The 21468-nt window shown below is 41.6% G+C and overlaps 1 protein-coding gene across 1 annotated transcript in view; it reads left to right on the top strand.

Annotated features, from left to right (window-relative positions):
- Positions 1 to 19559, top strand: part of LOC140679754 (meteorin-like protein) — a 34832-nt gene extending 15273 nt beyond the window's left edge. Inside the window, exons 2-4 of the mRNA XM_072915803.1 lie at positions 2235 to 2623; positions 18435 to 18494; positions 18923 to 19559. Coding sequence (XP_072771904.1) covers positions 2235 to 2623; positions 18435 to 18494; positions 18923 to 19236 — 763 coding nt within the window. The 3' untranslated portion in view covers positions 19237 to 19559. The remainder of the gene's footprint in view (positions 1 to 2234; positions 2624 to 18434; positions 18495 to 18922) is intronic.
- The last annotated feature ends 1909 nt before the right edge of the window (positions 19560 to 21468 follow it).

The following is a 21468-nucleotide window of genomic DNA, read 5'->3' as shown; positions in this document are numbered from 1 at the left end:
TTGTACATTATATTTATTCATTGCACACAGACTGATGCATTCAAATGTTTATTTCATTTAATTTTGATGATTTGAAGTGGCAACAAATGAAAATCCAAAATTCCGTGTGTCACAAAATTAGAATATTACTTAAGGCTAATACAAAAAAGGGATTTTTAGAAATGTTGGCCAACTGAAAAGTATGAAAATGAAAAATATGAGCATGTACAATACTCAATACTTGGTTGGAGCTCCTTTTGCCTCAATTACTGCGTTAATGCGGCGTGGCATGGAGTCGATGAGTTTCTGGCACTGCTCAGGTGTTATGAGAGCCCAGGTTGCTCTGATAGTGGCCTTCAACTCTTCTGCGTTTTTGGGTCTGGCATTCTGCATCTTCCTTTTCACAATACCCCACAGATTTTCTATGGGGCTAAGGTCAGGGGAGTTGGCGGGCCCATTTAGAACAGAAATACCATGGTCCGTAAACCAGGCACGGGTAGATTTTGCGCTGTGTGCAGGCGCCAAGTCCTGTTGGAACTTGAAATCTCCATCTCCATAGAGCAGGTCAGCAGCAGGAAGCATGAAGTGCTCTAAAACTTGCTGGTAGACGGCTGCGTTGACCCTGGATCTCAGGAAACAGAGTGGACCGACACCAGCAGATGACATGGCACCCCAAACCATCACTGATGGTGGAAACTTTACACTAGACTTCAGGCAACGTGGATCCTGTGCCTCTCCTGTCTTCCTCCAGACTCTGGGACCTCGATTTCCAAAGGAAATGCAAAATTTGCTTTCGTCAGAAAACATGACTTTGGACCACTCAGCAGCAGTCCAGCTAATTTTTTCCTTAGCCCAGGTGAGACGCTTTTCGCGCTGTTTCTTGGTCAACAGTGGCTTGACACGAGGTATGCGGCAGTTGAAACCCATGTCTTTCAAGCGTCTCTTGGTGGTGGATCTTGAAGCACTGACTCCAGCAGCTGTCCACTCCTTCTGAATCTCCCCCACATTTTTGAATGGGTTTTTTTTCACAATCTTGACCAGGGCGCGGTGATCCCTATCGCTTGTACACTTTTTCTGACCACAGTTTTTCCTTCCCTTTGCCTCTCCATTAATGTGTTTGGACACAGAGCTCTGAGAACAGCCAGCATCTTCAGCAATAACCTTTTGTGTCTTTCCCTCCTTGTGCAATGTGTCGATGGTTGCCTTTTGGACAGCTGTCAAATCTGAAGTCTTCCCCATGTTTGTGTAGGCTTCAGAACTGGACTGAGAGACCATTTAAAGCCCTTTGCAGGTGTTTTGAGTTAATCAGCTGATTAGTTTGTGGCACCAGGTGTCTTCAAAATTTAACCCTTACACAATATTCTAATTTTGTGACACACGGAATTTTGGATTTTCATTTGTTGCCACTTCAAATCATCAAAATTAAATGAAATAAACATTTGAATGCATCAGTCTGTGTGCAATGAATAAATATAATGTACAAGTTACACCTTTTGAATGCAATTACTGAAATAAATCAAGTTTTTCAAAATATTCTAATTTACTGGCTTTTACCTGTATATATATATGTGTATATATATATATATATATACTGTGTATATATATATATATATATATATATATATATATATATATATATATATATATATATATATATATATATACTGTATATTTACAGGCCGGCCCCCGGCCAATTTTTTTTTATTGTAATTTTGAAGAATTCATCTGAATGTGCATGAACTATTTCTGTTCAAAATAGTTTGAAATGTCACATGTGAAATATTTAAATATTAACTGTCAGTTTACTGTACTGTGCCAACTGTAGGACTATATGAGTACCTATTTTCTATTGTTTCATTGAAAATAAAACAGCAATTGTGTCAAAGTCATGATTTTTTATTTCATGCTTGAAATAAGAAATGATGACTTTAAAAAAGTAGTTTTATACTTGTGAGTGTTGATGACACAGCTTTGCAACACTTGATATTCTAGTTTCAAGCATGTTTTACTCAATATAGGTCATCACATCTCAGCAACAAGCTGTAATATCTTACTGAGATCATTTAGGACCAAAACACTTAAAACAAGTAAAACACTTGAACATAAAATCTGCTTAGTGAGAAGAATGATCTTATCAGACAGAAAATAAGCAAATATCACCCTTATTTGACATATTTCATCTTACTTAGATTTCACTTTTTGCACCGCCAACTACTAAGTAGCCTACTCACGTTGGTGGCCATCTTTCCCTCCAGCGGGCTGACTCACGAGGGCCACACCCGGGACGTGGAGCAGGTGTACCTGCGCTGCTCGCAAGGTTCTCTAGAGTGGCTCTACCCTACCGGCGCCATCATCGTCAACCTGCGGCCGAACACGCTCTCCCCCGCTAGCGCCCGCCTCACGGTCTGCATCAAGCCCAGCGCCGACTCCAGCGCCACTAACATTTATTTGGACCTCAATGGGCGGCTACGACTGCTGCTTCGCGAGCAGGACCAGGCCCGCAGCAAAGTGCACTGCTTTGGCATACAAGAGGGGGCGCTGTTTATCGAGGCCGTCCCACGCACGGATATCAGCCGGCGGGTTACGGCGTTCCAGTACGAGCTAACGAGCAACATGCACGGCGTGGAAGAGCCCTCGCTGGCAGGTAAGAGGAAATGTCTTCTTCAGGACGAGCTAACCTCTATGTGTTAAAGTCAACCCTCCCGAATTTTCCGGGAGACTCCCGAAATTCAGCGCCTCTCCCGAAAACCTCCCGGGACAAATATTCTCCCAAAAATCTCCCGATTTTCAGCCGGAGCTGGAGGCCACGCCCCCTCCAGCTCCATGAGGACCTGAGTGAGGACAGCCTTTTTTCATGACGGGAGGACAACAGGGTGACAAGAACTAGATCTAAATCATCCAGACTAGAGATAAATTGTATTATTATGTTTATCTTCCCTAAAAATAAATATATTTATTAATTAAAAAAACTAAATACATTTTCACTATATTTTGCTAAAAACATCAAAATTAATTGTATTTTTATTTTTTCAGACTCCTTATTACATCCAGCCATAGAATTATACATTAAAATAAACATATTTGAAATAATTAATTTTAAATGATCATAATAATTCATTTAAAATGACCATATTTAATTATTAAAATAATTGCTTGTTTATCGACAACTTTAGCATTTTATTCATTATATTTTGAAGCTCTCAGAAGCCAAGTTATGTTATATTCCTTAATATTTATTTATGCAAGTTTGAAGTATCAATTATCTAAACACAGTTTTGTTTGCATATTTTCAGGATGTAGATATACATATATATATTTATATATATATATATATACATATATATATATATATATATATATATATATATATATATATATATTAGGGCTGCAGCTAACGATTATTTTTCTATCGATTAATCTATAGATTATTTTTTCGATTAATCGGTTAATCTATAGATTATTTTTTCGATTAATCTATAGATTATTTTTCCTTTTACCGGTTATTTTTTTTATTTAAAATGAAGAGGAAAAAAAAAGTAGGCCAGTTTTTTCAAAAGGCATGGCTTTTATTTACAAAAAAAAAAGTATGGCCACTCAGTCAACATTGACAACAACATGACAAAATATTCTGTAACAATGTAAACATTTAAAACTTTTAACATTTAACAAAATTAAAAGTAGCTTATTTGCTTTTTAATGTGCAAATATAAAAGTAAACATCCAGTGCAAATCTTAATATTCTGGAATAGTATAAGCATTTAAAAAGTAAAAGTATTGCTTATTTTGCTTTAAAATGTGCAAAAATAAAGATAAACATCCAATACAAAAAAGTGCAAAACGGAAATATTCTGTAACAAGTGTAAACATTTCAACAAAAGTAAAAGTATTGCTTATTTGCTAAAATGTGCAAAAATAAAGCTAAACATCCAATACAAAAAAGTGTACAGTGTAAACATTTCAACAAAAGTAAAAGTATTGCTTATTTTGCTTAATAACACAACAATGATAGTATGATTAAAGTGAAAGTTAATTGTTGGTTTGTACATAGTATATGTAACTGTTAATGTTGTAAAAGGTATTTGCACAACTAATTAACGTTAGCGTTTGTGACACGTCTTGTGCCGTGGGGTTCTTTCAGGACCGACAGACTGAACGCCAGACGGCTTTGCCAGGTTTACAATCTTTTAATTTTACACAAAGTCTTTTCTCTTCCAACTCTTTTCTCTTTCTTTCCTCGCTTTTCAGCTCCTCTTCCTCGCTCGCTCGTCGTCCCCTGTCTCTTGCGGCGTCGCTCCCGGCGCGCCCCGCCTCGCCGCTCGCTCGCCGCCGCCGCCTCTCCACAGCGTTAAAGAGCGCGTCTTTGTAAACACTGAACAGGCACGCCAAACGCGCCTCTCAGAGCAAACGGTGCTTTAGTTTATGAATTTACAACGCAGATACAAATGACACATTCATGTTTTTGTGTAATAATGACAACGTATACGCACGCGGACGATTGACTTGTTGATGGTGATGGCAAGAACGCTGTCGGAGGTTTTCTTTTCAAATGTTCGTTCATAGCCGTTGTGCTGCTATGATAGGCCATTTCCGCTCGACACAGTGTGCATACAACAACATTATTAGGCCGTTTATTGAAATACTCCCACACTTTTGACGACTTTTGGCGTGCTTTTTTCCCCTCGCTCGCATCGTCTGCTTTGCGCTCCGCCATGACAGTAGTGTGACGTAAATATGCGACGCGCCGACGCACAAAAACGGCGTCGACGTATTTACGTAACCGATGACGTCGACGCGTCGTTTCAGCCTTAATATATATATAAATATAAATATATATATGTATGAAATACTTGACTTGGTGAATTCCAGCTGTCAATATACTCATCCCCTCTTAACCACGCCCCCACCTCCCGAAATCGGAGGTCTCAAGGTTGGCAAGTATGAGTCAAAGCCCGCGAATGAATGATCTATGGCCCCCGGGATGATATTTGATTAGAACTAGATCAGTCCCTTTAGGACCTATGTGTCAAGGTCAAGGTCAGCTGGCCGGATCTGGCCCGTGAATGAAGGATCTATGATGATATTTGATTAGTATTAGAACACAGCCGCCTGCTGCTGTTTTGCACGCAGCAATACTCCATCAGTGTTGGTGCTAGACAATTTCAGAATGGGGTCCCAGGGACCCCATCAAGTCATAAAAATGGGGTCCCACAGTACATTTTTGGGGTCCCACTTTTTGGTTACAAATGATAAATGTATGCATTATCATGTGATATCTCACATTCTATATTGTGTTTTGGAAAAAGGTTGACATAAACGTTACTTCATTCATAAAAATACAAAAGAAAACACATTTTTATGCACTGCAAAAAGTCAGTGTTCAAAAACAAGAAGAAAAAAAAGACAAAAATGAGGGGTATTTTATTTGAACTAAGCAAAATTATCTGCCAATAGAACAAGAAAATTCGGCTTGTCAAGACTTTCCAAAACAAGTAAAATTAGCTAACCTCAATGAACCCAAAATAGCTTAAAATAAGTATATTCCCACTAATAACAAGTGCACTTTTCTTGGTAGAAAAAAAAAGACACCTTTTTGCTCAATATGTTCAAAAATATTCTTAAATGAAGTAAATGCTAGTGCCATTATCTTGACATAATGATATGCGCTCGGCATCGTGATTGAAATGATTACTTTAAATGCCTACTGAAATGCGATTTTCTTATTTAAACGGGGATAGCAGGTCCATTCTATGTGTCATACTTGATCATTTCGCGATATTGCCATATTTTTGCTGAAAGGATTTAGTAGAGAACATCGACGACAAAGTTCGCAACTTTTGGTCGCTGATAAAAAAGCCTTGCCTGTACCGGAAGTAGCAGACGAGTAGCGTGACGATTTCCCCATTAATTTGAGCGAGGATGAAAGATTTGTGGATGAGGAAAGTGAGAGTGAAGGACTAGAGGGCAGTGGGAGCCATTCAGATAGGGAAGATGCTGTGAGACCTGATATTCAGCTGGGAATGACTAAAACAGTAAATAAACACAAGACATATATATACTCTATTAGCCACAACACAACCAGGCTTATATTTAATATGCCACAAATTAATCCCGCATAACAAACACCTCCCCCCTCCCGTCCATATAACCCGCCAATACAACTCAAACACCTGCACAACACACTCAATCCCACAGCCCAAAGTACCGTTTACCTCCCCAAAGTTCATACAGCACATATATTTCCCCAAAGTTACGTATGTGACATGCACATAGCGGCACGCACGTACGGGCAAGCGATCAAATGTTTGGAAGCCGCAGCTGCATGCGTACTCACGGTACCGCGTCTGCGCATCCAACTCAAAGTCCTCCTGGTAAGAGTCTCTGTTGTCCCAGTTCTCCACAGGCCAATGGTAAAGCTTGACCGTCATCTTCCGGGAATGTAAACAATGAAACACCGGCCGTGTTTGTGTTGCTGCAGTCGGCCGCAATACACCGCTTCCCACCTACAGCTTTCTGCTTTGCTGTCTCCATTGTTCATTGAACAAATTGCAAAAGATTCACCAACACAGATGTCCAGAATACTGTGGAATTTTGCGATGAAAACAGACGACTTAATAGCTGGCCACCATGCTGTCCTCTACAATCCGTGACGTCACGCGCTGACGTCATCATACCGAGACGTTTTCAGCAGGATATTTCGCGCAAAATTTAAAATTGCACTTTAGTAAGCTAACCCAGGATGTGTTGCAATGTTAAGATTTCATCATTGATATATAAACTATCAGACTGCGTGGTCGCTAGTAGTGGCTTTCAGTAGGCCTTTAAAAAAGCAGTTTTATACTTGTGAGTGTTGATGACACAGCTTTGCAACACTTGATATTCTAGTTTCAAGCATGTTTTACTCAATATAGGTCATCACATCTCAGCAACAAGCTGTAATAAGGCGGCGTAGCTCAGTTGGTAGAGTGGCAGTGCCAGCAACTTGAGGGTTCCAGGTTTGATTCCCGCTTCCGCCATCCTAGTCACTGCCGTTGTGTCCTTGGGCAAGACACTTTACCCACCTGCTCCCAGTGCCACCCACACTGCTTTAAATGTAACTTAGATATTGGCTTTCACTATGTAAAGCGCTTTGAGTCAACAGAGAAAAGCACTATACAAATATAATTCACTTCACTTCACTAATATCTAACTGAGATAATTTAGGACCAAAAACACTTAAAACAAGTAAAACACTCTAACATAAAATCTGCTTAGTGAGAAGAATTATCTAATCATACAGAAAATAAGCAAATATTATTATTTGAGATATTTAATTTAATTTAGATTTCAGTTTTTGCAGTGAAAGTCTGGGCTTCCCTGCTTAGGCTGCTTCCCCCGCGACCTTACTTGCCAACCTTGAGACCTCCGATTTCGGGAGGTGGGGGGTGGGGGCGTGGTCGGGGGTGGGGCGGGGCGTGGTTAAGAGGGGAGGAGTACCGTATTTTCCGCACCATAAGGCGCCCTGGGTTATAAGCCGCGCCTTCAATGAACGGCATATTTCAAAACTTTGTCCACCTATAAGCCGCCCCGTGTTATAAGCCGCATCTAACTGCGCTAAAGGAATGTCAAAAAAACAGTCAGATAGGTCAGTCAAACTTTAATAATATATTAAAAACCAGCGTGATGTGGGCGCGCATGGAGTCGTATATCAACATGGACGGAGCTGCGTGAAAAAAGCCACCCGGCCTCTTCGCGTAAACTTAAACTTACCTTAACCACTCGCTCATCTTTTCTTCATCCATCCCTTCGAGTTAGCTTTTATGATGACGCCGGCTGGAAAGGTCTCTTTTGGCAAGGTCTTCCTTTTGAATATCACCATGGGTGGAAGTTTCTGGCCATTAGCATGGCAAGCTAGAACCACAGTGAAGGATGACTTCTCATTCCCTGTGGTGCGAATATTCACCGTACGTGCTCCCGTTGTATCCACAGTGCGGTTCACAGGAATATCAAAAGTCAGTGGAACCTCGTCCGTCCATGTTGATAATGTTCTCTGGCCGGATCTTTTTTTCAGCTATCTTGTTTTTACAATATGCACGGAAAGTAGCCAGCTTTTCTTGAAAGTCTTTAGGCAGTTGCTGTGAAATAGTAGTCCGTGTGCGGATGGAGAGATTGCGTCTTTTCATGAACCGGATCCCTGTCGTTTAGTAGGAGCCATTTTGTGGTCTTTACAGATGTAAACACACAAAGGAAATAAAACGTACGGTAATATCTGCGCCCTTTTTCTTCTTCTACGCGGGCGGGTGGTTGCTTACAGTAGAAGAAGAAGCGCTTCCTGTTCTATGGGGGCGGGTGCTTACCTTGGCGGTTGCTTGCGTAGAAGAAGAAGCACTTCCTCTTCTACGGGGAAAAAAGATGGCGGCTGTTTACCGTAGTTGCGAGACCGAAACTTTATGAAAATGAATCTTAATATTTATCCATATATAAAGCGCACCGGGTTATAAGGCGCACTGTCAGCTTTTGAGAAAATTTGTGGTTTTTAGGTGCGCCTTATAGTGCGGAAAATACGGTATATTGACAGCTAGAATTCACCAAGTCAAGTATTTCATATATATATATATATATATATATATATATATATATATATATATATATATATATAGATAGATAGATATCTACATCCTGAAAATATGCAAACAAACTGTGTTTAGATAATTGATACTTCAAACTTGCATAAATAAATATTAAGGAATATAACATAACTTGGGTTCTGATAGTTTCAAAATGTAATGAATAAAATGCTAAAGTTGTTGATAAACAAGCAATTATTTTAATAATTAAATATGGTCATTTTAAATTAATTATTATGATAATTTAAAATCAATTATTTCAAATATGTTTATTTTAATGTATAATTCTATGGCTGGATGTAATAAGGAGTCCCGAAAATATACAAATAAAAATACAATTAATTTTGATGTTTTTAGCAAAATATAGTAAAAATGTTTTTTTTTTGTTTTTTTTAATTACCGTATTTTCCGCACTATAAGGCGCACCTAAAAACCACAAATTTTCTCAAAAGCTGACAGTGCGCCTTATAACCCGATGCGCTTTATATATGGATAAATATTAAGATTCATTTTCATAAAGTTTAAGTCTCGCAACTACGGTAAACAGCCGCCATCTTTTTTCCCCGTAGAAGAAGCGCGCGGTGCATGCTGGGATATGTGACGTTTCATTTCCATTTGTGTGTTTATGTAAAGACCCCAAAATGGCTCCTATTAAGTGTGTTGTCTGTCTAATTATAAATAATGCAGACGAGGCGTGTTAACTGAGTTCTCAACGTTTACTCGCAGCGTGCTCATAACCACATTCTAACTCCCAGCATACAACAACGCTTCTCAGGGCTACCGCGCATGCTCGTAACTATCGTTGCATGCTGGGTAGTGTAGTTGTTATATTTGCTAGCTCATAACAGCACATTGAGAGACACGCTTACGCGCTTAATTCAATACTCGCCGTCATTCCGGGTGGATTGACAAAAGACCTCCAGCCGCTAGATATTGGTGTCAACAGGGCATTCGAAGCTAGACTGCTAACTGCGTGGGAACAATGGATGACAGAAGGCGAACACACCTTCACTAAGACGAGGAGGCAGCGCCAGACGACGCCAACATCTGCCAGTGGATCGTAAATTTGCCCAACTTTTCACTTCGGACACCGAAGACGAAGGATTTACGAATGAAGAATAACTTCAGAAAGTGAGCGCTATGTTTATTTTGTGTGTTGTGACATTAACGTTCGAGCAACATTATGTTGCTATTGCTCTGCACTATTTTGAATTTTACTATGTTTGTGATTGCACATTTGCGTACATTTTGGGAGTGAACAGAGTTGTTAGAACGCTGGTTTTTAATATATTATTAAAGTTTGACTGACCTATCTGACTGTTTTTTTGACATTCCCTTTAGCGCAGCGTAGGCGCGGCTTATAGTCCGGGGCGGCTTATTGGTGGACAAAGTTATGAAATATGCCATTCATTGAAGGTGCGGCTAATAATCCGGTGCGCCTTATAGTGCGGAAAATACGGTAATAAATATATTTATTTTTAGGTAAGATAAACATAATAATACAATTTATCTCTAGTCTGGATGATTTAGTTCTTGTCACCCTGTTGTCCTCCCGTCATGAAAAAAGGCTGTCCTCACTCAGGTCCGCATGGAGCTGGAGGGGGCGTGGCCTCCAGCCCCGGCTGAAAATCGGGAGATTTTCGGGAGAATATTTGTCCCGGGATGTTTTCGGGAGAGGCGCTGAATTTCGGGAGTCTCCCGGAAAATTCGGGAGGGTTGGCAAGTATGCCCGCGACCCGATCTCGGATAAGTGGAATAAGATGGACGTATGGACAGATCTACACCACAATGAATAAACCTACCAATGAACTCTTACATTGTGCAGGTGTACTTCATGTTGTGATATGTTTAGAAGAGCCATCTGCTGCTGATGGAAACACGAACTCACTGGGCCTCTTATTATAGGAAAGGCAAGTGTGTAAAACCACAGTCTAAAAGTGGGCCTCCGTGAAAAACAAGCATCTGTTTTCCCGCTGTGTACCTGTCTAACCTTCAAGTCAGGGCGCCATCCCCCCCTTTTCCTTCACTCAAACATCTGTCTTCACCTACCCTCCACGTCATGTGCCACTACTAGGCACGGCCCAAAGAGGGCGCTGTCTGGCAAAGACGGCACCTCAAAGCCGTGGCTGATGGATGAACGAGAAGCTCCGCCTCTCCGCCAATGCGTCTTCCCAGCAGATGTTCCATGCTGTCACTCCTCAAACTCGGCCCTCATTATTCCGACTTCCCCCGTCTCTCATCTCCCAGCCACGTGGAGTGGTTTTCAGTTGGCCCCCCGTTATTAGCCGAGTTCAAAAAGCGCCTTCCAGATGTTTTGCCGGGGAGCGCCTCCCTTCCCTGTGAAGTGGTCTTCTTCAGAGGAGCGACTCAGCTCTGTGGTTCAAACTCAAAGCACACTTGAAAAGTTTATTTTGTGGACGATTGGCTTCAGGCTACTTTTTATTGTTCTTAAACTTGCGGCAGCTTGACCTCTGACCCTCATTTGATGGCCTTTTGTTAATATGTGGATTTGTTTAGGCCATAATAATAATAGATTTTATTTGTAAAAAGCACTTTACATTGAGTAAACAACCTCAAAGTGCTACAGTGCATTAAAAAAAATAAAAATAAAAAGATAATAAAAGATAATAAAAATAAAAACTAGGACAGCCAAATAGCTAAAACTAATATGCATATATCTAAAAAAAGGCTTTTTTTAAAAGAAGGGTTTTTAAGCCTTTTTTAAAAGCATCCACAGTCTGTGGTGCCCTCAGGTGGTCAGGTCTTTTAGTAGTAAGTAAAAAAACAAAGACTCCTAATTAGTCTGCTGACGTATGCAGTAACATATTGTGTCATTTATACACCTATTATTTTGTACACATTATTAAGGACAAGTGGTAGAAAGTAAATTATTATTAATAATAATAATAATAATATATTTTATTTGTAAAAAGCACTTTACATTGAGTAAACAACCTCAAAGTGCTACAGTGCATTAAAAAAAACAAAAAACAAAAAGATAATAAAAGATAATAAAAATAAAAACTGGAACAGCCAAATAGCTAAAACTAATATGCATATATCTAAAAAAAGGCTTTTTTTAAAAGAAGGGTTTTTAAGCCTTTTTTAAAAGCATCCACAGTCTGTGGTGCCCTCAGGTGGTCAGGTCTTTTAGTAGTAAGTAAACAAACAAAGACTCCTAATTAGTCTGCTGACGTATGCAGTAACATATTGTGTCATTTATACACCTATTATTTTGTACACATTATTAAGGACAAGTGGTAGAAAGTAAATTATTATTAATAATAATAATAATAATATATTTTATTTGTAAAAAGCACTTTACATTGAGCAAACAACCTCAAAGTGCTACAGTGTATAAAAAATAAATAAAAACAAATATAAAGATAATAAAATAAATAAAAATAAAAACTAGTGAAGTGAAGTGAATTATATTTATATAGCGCTTTTCTCTAGTGACTCAAAGCGCTTTACATAGTGAAAGCCAATATCTAAGTTACATTTAAAGCAGTGTGGGTGGCACTGGGAGCAGGTGGGTAAAGTGTCTTGCCCAAGGACACAACAGCAGTGACTAGGATGGCGGAAATGGGGATCGAACCTGGAACCCTCAAGTTCCTGGCACGGCCACTCTACCAACGGAGCTATATCGCCCTAGAACAGCCAAATAGCCAGAACTAGCACGCATAAATCTAAAAAAAAGGCTATTTAAAAAAAAAAAAATAATAAGGGTTTTTAAGCCTTTTTTAAAAGCATCCACAGTCTGTGGTGCCCTCTGGTGGTCAGGGAGAGCGTTCCACAGACTGGGAGCGGCGGGTCAGAAAGCCCGGTCTCCCATTGTTCGTAGCTTTGTCCTCGGAGGTTGGAGGAGGTTAGCCTGTCCGGAGCAGAGGTGTCGTGTGGAGGATTTGGGGGTGAGCAGTTCTTTGAGATAGAGGGGGGAATTTCCATGGAGGCACTGGTGTCTCCATACACCATATATATCTCCATATTTTGCCTTAGCCTTGAATGAACACTTGATGCATATAATGACAGCAGTATGATGATTCTATGTGTCTACATTAAAACCTTCTTCATTAATATATGCTACTTTTAAACTTTCATGCAGAGAGGGAAATCACAAGTAAAAGTGTATTTATTAAAGAGTTATTAAGCAGTGGCACAAACATTCATGTCATTTCCAAACAGAAAGTGCAAGATTGTCAGAGACATTTTAAAACAAGCTATTAGTGCACTTTTGTGCATGATGTCACTAAGATGACATATCAAAACAACACTCAATTAAAGTGCACTTTTTGTACAGAACGCCACTACAATAGTTTAAAACAAATCAAGTGTACTTTTGTGCATGATGTCACACAAGATATTTCAATAAGTGTCAAATAAAAATGAGCTGCATAAAAATAAATCAAATAGTGTATGTCCTTCACTATGTGGTAGGTTCCTGCGGACGTTATCTCCTTCTGTTGTTGACTATTTGTTTCATACGCTGTTGATGTGGAAATGGTTGCTTGGGCATTTTGTGGGTGTGGCACAGAACGGAGATGTTGACATGCGGAGTTTCAAGCACTCTTCATTCTCTAGCGGGTGACTTTTCAAGTGATGCTACATACAGGTAAAAGCCAGTAAATTAGAATATTTCGAAAAACTTGATTTATTTCAGTAATTGCATTCAAAAGGTGTAACTTGTACATTATATTTATTCATTGCACACAGACTGATGCATTCAAATGTTTATTTCATTTAATTTTGATGATTTGAAGTGGCAACAAATGAAAATCCAAAATTCCGTGTGTCACAAAATTAGAATATTACTTAAGGCTAATACAAAAAAGGGATTTTTAGAAATGTTGGCCAACTGAAAAGTATGAAAATGAAAAATATGAGCATGTACAATACTCAATACTTGGTTGGAGCTCCTTTTGCCTCAATTACTGCGTTAATGCGGCGTGGCATGGAGTCGATGAGTTTCTGGCACTGCTCAGGTGTTATGAGAGCCCAGGTTGCTCTGATAGTGGCCTTCAACTCTTCTGCGTTTTTGGGTCTGGCATTCTGCATCTTCCTTTTCACAATACCCCACAGATTTTCTATGGGGCTAAGGTCAGGGGAGTTGGCGGGCCAATTTAGAACAGAAATACCATGGTCCGTAAACCAGGCACGGGTAGATTTTGCGCTGTGTGCAGGCGCCAAGTCCTGTTGGAACTTGAAATCTCCATCTCCATAGAGCAGGTCAGCAGCAGGAAGCATGAAGTGCTCTAAAACTTGCTGGTAGACGGCTGCGTTGACCCTGGATCTCAGGAAACAGAGTGGACCGACACCAGCAGATGACATGGCACCCCAAACCATCACTGATGGTGGAAACTTTACACTAGACTTCAGGCAACGTGGATCCTGTGCCTCTCCTGTCTTCCTCCAGACTCTGGGACCTCGATTTCCAAAGGAAATGCAAAATTTGCATGGTTGGGTGATGGTTTGGGGTGCCATGTCATCTGCTGGTGTCGGCAACGTGGATCCTGTGCCTCTCTTGTCTTCCTCCAGACTCTGGGACCTCGATTTCCAAAGGAAATGCAAACCAAACCAACCCAAACCGGTTTGGGGTGCCATGTCATCTGCTGGTGTCGGTCCACTCTGTTTCCTGAGATCCAGGGTCAACGCAGCTGTCTACCAGCAAGTTTTAGAGCACTTCATGCTTCCTGCTGCTGACCTGCTCTATGGAGATGGAGATTTCAAGTTCCAACAGGACTTGGCGCCTGCACACAGCGCAAAATCTACCCGTGCCTGGTTTACGGACCATGGTATTTCTGTTCTAAATTGGCCCGCCAACTCCCCTGACCTTAGCCCCATAGAAAATCTGTGGGGTATTGTGAAAAGGAAGATGCAGAATGCCAGACCCAAAAACGCAGAAGACTTGAAGGCCACTATCAGAGCAACCTGGGCTCTCATAACACCTGAGCAGTGCCAGAAACTCATCGACTCCATGCCACGCCGCATTAACGCAGTAATTGAGGCAAAAGGAGCTCCAACCAAGTATTGAGTATTGTACATGCTCATATTTTTCATTTTCATACTTTTCAGTTGGCCAACATTTCTAAAAATCCCTTTTTTGTATTAGCCTTAAGTAATATTCTAATTTTGTGACACACGGAATTTTGGATTTTCATTTGTTGCCACTTCAAATCATCAAAATTAAATGAAATAAACATTTGAATGCATCAGTCTGTGTGCAATGAATAAATATAATGTACAAGTTACACCTTTTGAATGCAATTACTGAAATAAATCAAGTTTTTCAAAATATTCTAATTTACTGGCTTTTACCTGTATTAGTAGCGCCGCTACTTTTTGTAGCGACGCTTTTGCCGCATACTTGACATATTACTGTTGTCTGTTCAACATCTTCCCGCTTGAAGCCAAACCACCGCCAGACGATGGACCCCCTGCTGTTTTTCTTGGGAATTAATTCTTCTTCCTTCATTTGTTACCAGATTCGCACCTTCTCTCTCTCGTATTACCACTCGCAGAGTTAGGTGCGCTTGTTTTAAGTCTCTGTGAGAAGGAGAGACAAGAAAGAGTGAGTGTAGTGTAATGCCCGCAGCTAAAAGCAACTGCGTGAGAACGTATACTCCAATATCACCATATAGTCATTTTCTTTATAGCACAGAGACAAACCCGCGATACATCCAGTATATTCCATATATCGCCCAGCCCTACTACCAACCATCGTTAAAAATTGAATTGCATTATTAGCTTTATTTGAACAAAAAATGTTAGTGTACATGAAATATATGTTTATTATTGTAATTTAGTCCTTAAATAAAATAGACAAATTGTCTTTTAGTAGTAAGTAAACAAACAAGGACTCCTAATTAGTCTGCAGTAACATATTGTGTCATTTATACACCTATTATTTTGTACACATTATGAGGGACAAACTGTAAAAAATGGATTATTAATCTACTTGTTCATTTACTGTTAATATCTGCTTATTTTCTATTTTAACATGTTCTATCTACACTTCTGTTAAAATGTAATAATCACTTATTCTTCTCTTCTTTGATACTTGACATTAGTTTTGGATGATACCACACATTTAGGTATGGATCTGATACCAAGTAGTTACAGGATCATACATTGGTCATATTCATGTGTCCAGGGGCGTATTTTCTGAGTTTATAACATAATATAATTGTTTTTAACGACCCCAAAAAGGGACAAGCGGTAGAAAATGGATGGATGGAGGAAAACATATTTTTTGACGATAAAAAATATTGATGTTGTCATAGTAGTGAATCACTATTGTACTTGGTATCATTACAGTGGATGTCAGGTGTAGATCCACCCATGGCGTTTGTTTTCTGAGTTTATAACATAATATAATTGTTTTTAACGACCCCAAAAAGGGACAAGCGGTAGAAAATGGATGGGTGGAGGAAAACATATTTTTTGACGATAAAAAATATTGATGTTGTCATAGTAGTGAATCACTATTGTACTTGGTATCATTACAGTGGATGTCAGGTGTAGATCCACCCATGGCGTTTGTTTTCTGAGTTTATAACATAATATAATTGTTTTTAACGACCCAAAAAGGGACAAGCGGTAGAAAATGGATGGATGGAGGAAAACATATTTTTTGACGATAAAAAATATTGATGTTGTCATAGTAGTGAATCACTATTGTACTTGGTATCATTACAGTGGATGTCAGGTGTAGATCCACCCACGGCGTTTGTTTACATTCAGGCGCGCTAGCTTTTGTGAGCTATTGTGCTAAGTTGTGTAGTGAAGCATGTTTAGCTATTCCTCGTCCTGCAGTGATAATGATACTTGTAGGAAAATTACTTTATTAGTTGCCATGGAGGCCAGGATTAGTGATTTAGAAGTAGCTAAAACACTGGATGTTAGCCGCTAGCTAGCTAGCCATGTGTTAAAGCACCTCTCCCTGAGGGTGTTTCAGTGTTATAACTTCACCTTTATCTTTACTTTTTAAGCCAAAATGCGTCCATTTTCCCTTTTCTGTCTACACACTGTGTCTGCTTGTAAGTACTCTGTGTGTGTGCGCTGCCGAACATGCTCCTCTGCACGTAAAACCAGCAATGTCACAACATGACGTCATGCCTTTGAAGCGGTACTTTTAAAGTTAAAAAAGTTCAAGTACGGTACCAATGATTGTCACACACTGGCAAAATTATAGTACTGTTTTTGATTCACTAGTACCGCGATACTATACTAGTACTGGTATAGTAGGTACATAATAATGTAAATAGAACAGGATATAAAATAGAGTATGTTATAAATAGCAAAGGTTAATAGGAATATATTTTCCGTATTAACACTGATTTGAAGAACATTGTAAATAAAAAAATAAATACAATTAAAGCTGCAAGCAGCGTTGGTCGGGCCCGCGTATTTGGCAGGTGCTAGTCGTAAGTGTCCCAATACTTTTGTCCAGTTTTAGTCCCAAGTGTCCCAATACTTTTGGCAAGTTGTAGTCCTAAGTGTCCCAATACTTTTGGCAAGTTGTAGTCCCAAGTGTCCCAATACTTTTGTCCAGTTTTCGGCCTAAGTGTCCCAATACTTTTGTCCAGTGGTAGTTATAAGTGTCCCAATACTTTTGTCTACTTTTAGTCCAAAGTGTCCCAATACTTTTGTGTAGTGTACCTACCTTGTCTGCATTGTGTGGGCACGCTGGTGCTTCCTGCTTTTAAGCAGCCATCTTAAAAAAACAGCAGCGCAGCAGCATCAGCGCAGCGATTCTTTGAAGGCTCATAAAATCAAAACCGGAGCAGTTAGAAAAATTATTTCGATAACTTTTATTGTTCTCCTGTGTTAGTTTGAAGCTGAAACGACAAACGCGCTCAGAGGAGATAATGTTTGAAGAGAAGTGACCGCTGTTTGAAGAGAAGTGACCGCTGTTTGAAGAGAAGTGACCGCTTTATAAAAAAAATTTGTTTTGAAGGGGAAATTGCAAACTTCCTGTTGATTTTTGCTGGGAGTTGTCAATCTATGAAATGTAGGTCTAAGTGAGACCTACATAGAGGTTTTTGTTTCATGTCTCTCCGACCTTCCCAGTGGGAGTTACAGGCAGTTTTGTCATTTTTTTCTTCCGAGGAGCAGTTTTTTCAGCGTTTTATTCAAAAATTGCGAGATTTGGGGTTAGGTTTTTGCCAGTCCTGATGTGTGTGTTCAGTTTGGTGAGTTTTGAAGCATGTTAAAGGGGTCAAAATACAGCTCAAAGAGGCAAAAGTGACTGTTTTTAGTACTTTTTTGTCTTGAAGGGGGAATTGCCAACTTCCTGTTGATTTTAGCCCGAGAATGTACAATTATGAAAGGTAGGTGTAAGTCAGACCTACATAGAGGTTTTTGTTTCATGTCTCTCCGACCTTCCCAGTGGGAGTTACAGGCAGTCTAGTTTTTTTTTGTTCTTCCTAGGGGGCGCTAGAGCGCAATTTTTATTTTTGGGGTTTGGTTTTTTTATCAAAAGGCAATTTTCGCAGGTCCTGACGTGTGCGTCAAATATGGTGAGTTTTGAAGCATGTTAAGTGGGTCAAATTGCAGCTCAAAGAGGCGGCCGGTATAATAATAATAATAAAACCTTAGAAATTCAATAGGTCCTTATGTCCCATTGCATAAGGACTCCCTGTGGGAGTCCTTATGCAATGGGCCATGCGGGCCCTAATAAAACCTTAGAAATTCAATAGGTCCTTATGTCCCATTGCATAAGGACTCCCTGTGGGAGTCCTTATGCAATGGGCCATGCGGGCCCTAATAAAGTGTTTTTGTTGCAAAATCTACCCTGTCCAGTCTCTGCTATGATTGGTGAGTCACCAACTTGTGTCTGTGTTGTCTTCTCAGCTCCATGTCAGCCTTGCAGTGATGCTGAGGTTCTTCTAGCAGTGTGCACCAAAGACTTTGGTAAGTGCTGAACTCTTTAGGGCAGACCCTGGGCAAAATGTGGCCCCAAACAGATTTGATATAATATATCATATTGTAGGTGTTTATTACACTTTGCCTTCATATTTTGCTGTTTGTTACATTTTTATTGTGTTTTGCTTGATTGTAAAAGATACACAACTATGGAGGAGCTGCTCTGAGAAGTAAAATGTGTTAATATTCAGTGTTTTATTGTTCATAGTTAATATTGTAAATCCCACTTTCTTTATTTTCATGCACATTTTGGGTGTCCCATTCAGTCAAAAACTGTAAAATTCCATTCCGTTTACAGTATACACATTTTTTCTCTCAATGTGGCCCCCTGAGTCCAAATATTTGCCCAGGTCACATGGTGTAGGTCACATGGTGTAGGTCACATGGTGTGTAACGGGTGGTGTGCATGTCCACAGTGGCGCGGGGCAGCATCCAGCAGGTGGAGCAGGAAGAGGAGCGCTCGTCCGTCAGCGTGGACATCAGCCGCCTCTACAGACAGAAGACCCAGGTCTTTGTCCCGGGGGGTCCCAGGGTGCGCAGGTGGTCGGGGAACATCAAGATGCCCCTGCAATGTCGCATGGAGCCCAGGGAGGGCCAGTTCCTCTTCACGGGGACGGTGCGCTTCGGGGAGGCGTGGATGGGCTGCGCCCCGCGATACAAGGACTTCCTGCGCCTGTACAGACAGGCGCTGAGTCAGGGGAGCAACCCTTGTCACCTGGACACAGACTGAGTGGTCTCCGTGGTGACCAGGACGACCCCTTGTCACCTGGACACGGACTGAGTGGTCTCCATGGTGACCAGGACGACCCCTTGTCACCTGGACACTGACTGAGTGGTCCCCATGGTGACCAAGACAACCCTTTTGTCACCTGGACACTAACTGAGTATGGACTTGTTTGGAGCCAGAGGTCTCCATGGTAACCAAGACAACCCTTTTGTCACCTGGACACTGACTGAGTATGGACTTGTTTGGAGCCAGAGGTCTCCATGGTAACCAAGACAACCCTTTGTCACCTGGACACTGACTGAGTGGTCGACATGGTGACCAAGACGACTCCTTGTCACCTGGACACGGACTGAGTGGTCTCCATGGTGACCAAGACAACCCTTTTGTCATCTGGACACTGACTGAGTATGGACTTGTTTGGAGCCAGAGGTCTCCATGGTGACCAAGACAAACCCCTTTGTCACCTGGACACTGACTGAGTGGTCTCCATGGTGACCAAGACGACTCCTTGTCACCTGGACATGGACTGAGTGGTCTCCATGGTGACCAAGACAACCCTTTTGTCACCTGGACACTGACTGAGTATGGACTTGTTTGGAGCCAGAGGTCTCCATGGTGACCAAGACAAACCCCTTTGTCACCTGGACACTGACTGAGTGGTCTCCATGGTGACCAAGACGACTCCTTGTCACCTGGACACGGACTGAGTGGTCTCCATGGTGACCAGGACGACCCCTTGTCACCTGGACACTGACTGAGTATGGACTTGTTTGGAGCCAGAGGTCTCCATGGTAACCAAGACAACCCTTTGTCACCTGGACACGGACTGAGTGGTCTCCATGGTGACCAGGACGACCCCTTGTCACCTGGACACGGACTGAGTGGTCCCCATGGTGACCAAGACAATCCCTTTGTCACCTGGACACTGACTGAGTATGGACTTGTTTGGAGCCAGAGGTCTCCATGGTGACCAAGACAAACACCTTTGTCACCTGGACACTGACTGAGTGGTCTCCATGGTGACCAGGACGACCCCTTGTCACCTGGACACGGACTGAGTGGTCCCCATGGTGACCAAGACAACCCTTTTGTCACCTGGACACTAACTGAGTATGGACTTGTTTGGAGCCAGAGGTCTCCATGGTAACCAAGACAACCCTTTTGTCACCTGGACACTGACTGAGTATGGACTTGTTTGGAGCCAGAGGTCGCCATGGTAACCAAGACAACCCTTTTGTCACCTGGACAATGACTGAGTATGGACTTGTTTGGAGCCAGAGGTCTCCATGGTAACCAGGACGACCCCTTGTCACCTGGACACGGACTGAGTGGTCTCCATGGTGACCAGGACGACCCCTTGTCACCTGGACACGGACTGAGTTGTTTCCATGGTGACCAAGACGACTCCTTATCACCTGGACACGGACTGAGTTGTTTCCATGGTGACCAGGACGACCCCTTGTCACCTGGACATAGACTGAGTGGTCTCCGTGGTGACCAAGACAACCCCTTTGTCACCTGGACACTGACTGAGTATGGACTTGTTTGGAGCCAGAGGTCTCCATGGTGACCAAGACAAACCCCTTTGTCACCTGGACACTGACTGAGTGGTCTCCATGGTGACCAAGACGACTCCTTGTCACCTGGACACGGACTGAGTGGTCTCCATGGTGACCAGGACGACCCCTTGTCACCTGGACACTGACTGAGTATGGACTTGTTTGGAGCCAGAGGTCTCCATGGTAACCAAGACAACGCTTTGTCACCTGGACACGGACTGAGTGGTCTCCATGGTGACCAGGACGACCCCTTGTCACCTGGACACGGACTGAGTGGTCCCCATGGTGACCAAGACAACCCCTTTGTCACCTGGACACTGACTGAGTATGGACTTGTTTGGAGCCAGAGGTCTCCATGGTGACCAAGACAAACACCTTTGTCACCTGGACACTGACTGAGTGGTCTCCATGGTGACCAGGACGACCCCTTGTCACCTGGACACGGACTGAGTGGTCCCCATGGTAACCAAGACAACCCTTTTGTCACCTGGACACTGACTGAGTATGGACTTGTTTGGAGCCAGAGGTCGCCATGGTAACCAAGACAACCCTTTTGTCACCTGGACAATGACTGAGTATGGACTTGTTTGGAGCCAGAGGTCTCCATGGTGACCAAGACAACCCCTTGTCACCTGGACACGGACTGAGTGGTCTCCATGGTGACCAGGACGACCCC

This window comes from Nerophis lumbriciformis, linkage group LG22 (assembly GCF_033978685.3).
Source record: "Nerophis lumbriciformis linkage group LG22, RoL_Nlum_v2.1, whole genome shotgun sequence".
Taxonomy (NCBI): Eukaryota; Metazoa; Chordata; class Actinopteri; order Syngnathiformes; family Syngnathidae; genus Nerophis; species Nerophis lumbriciformis.
This window is presented reverse-complemented; position numbering and strand designations above follow the sequence as displayed.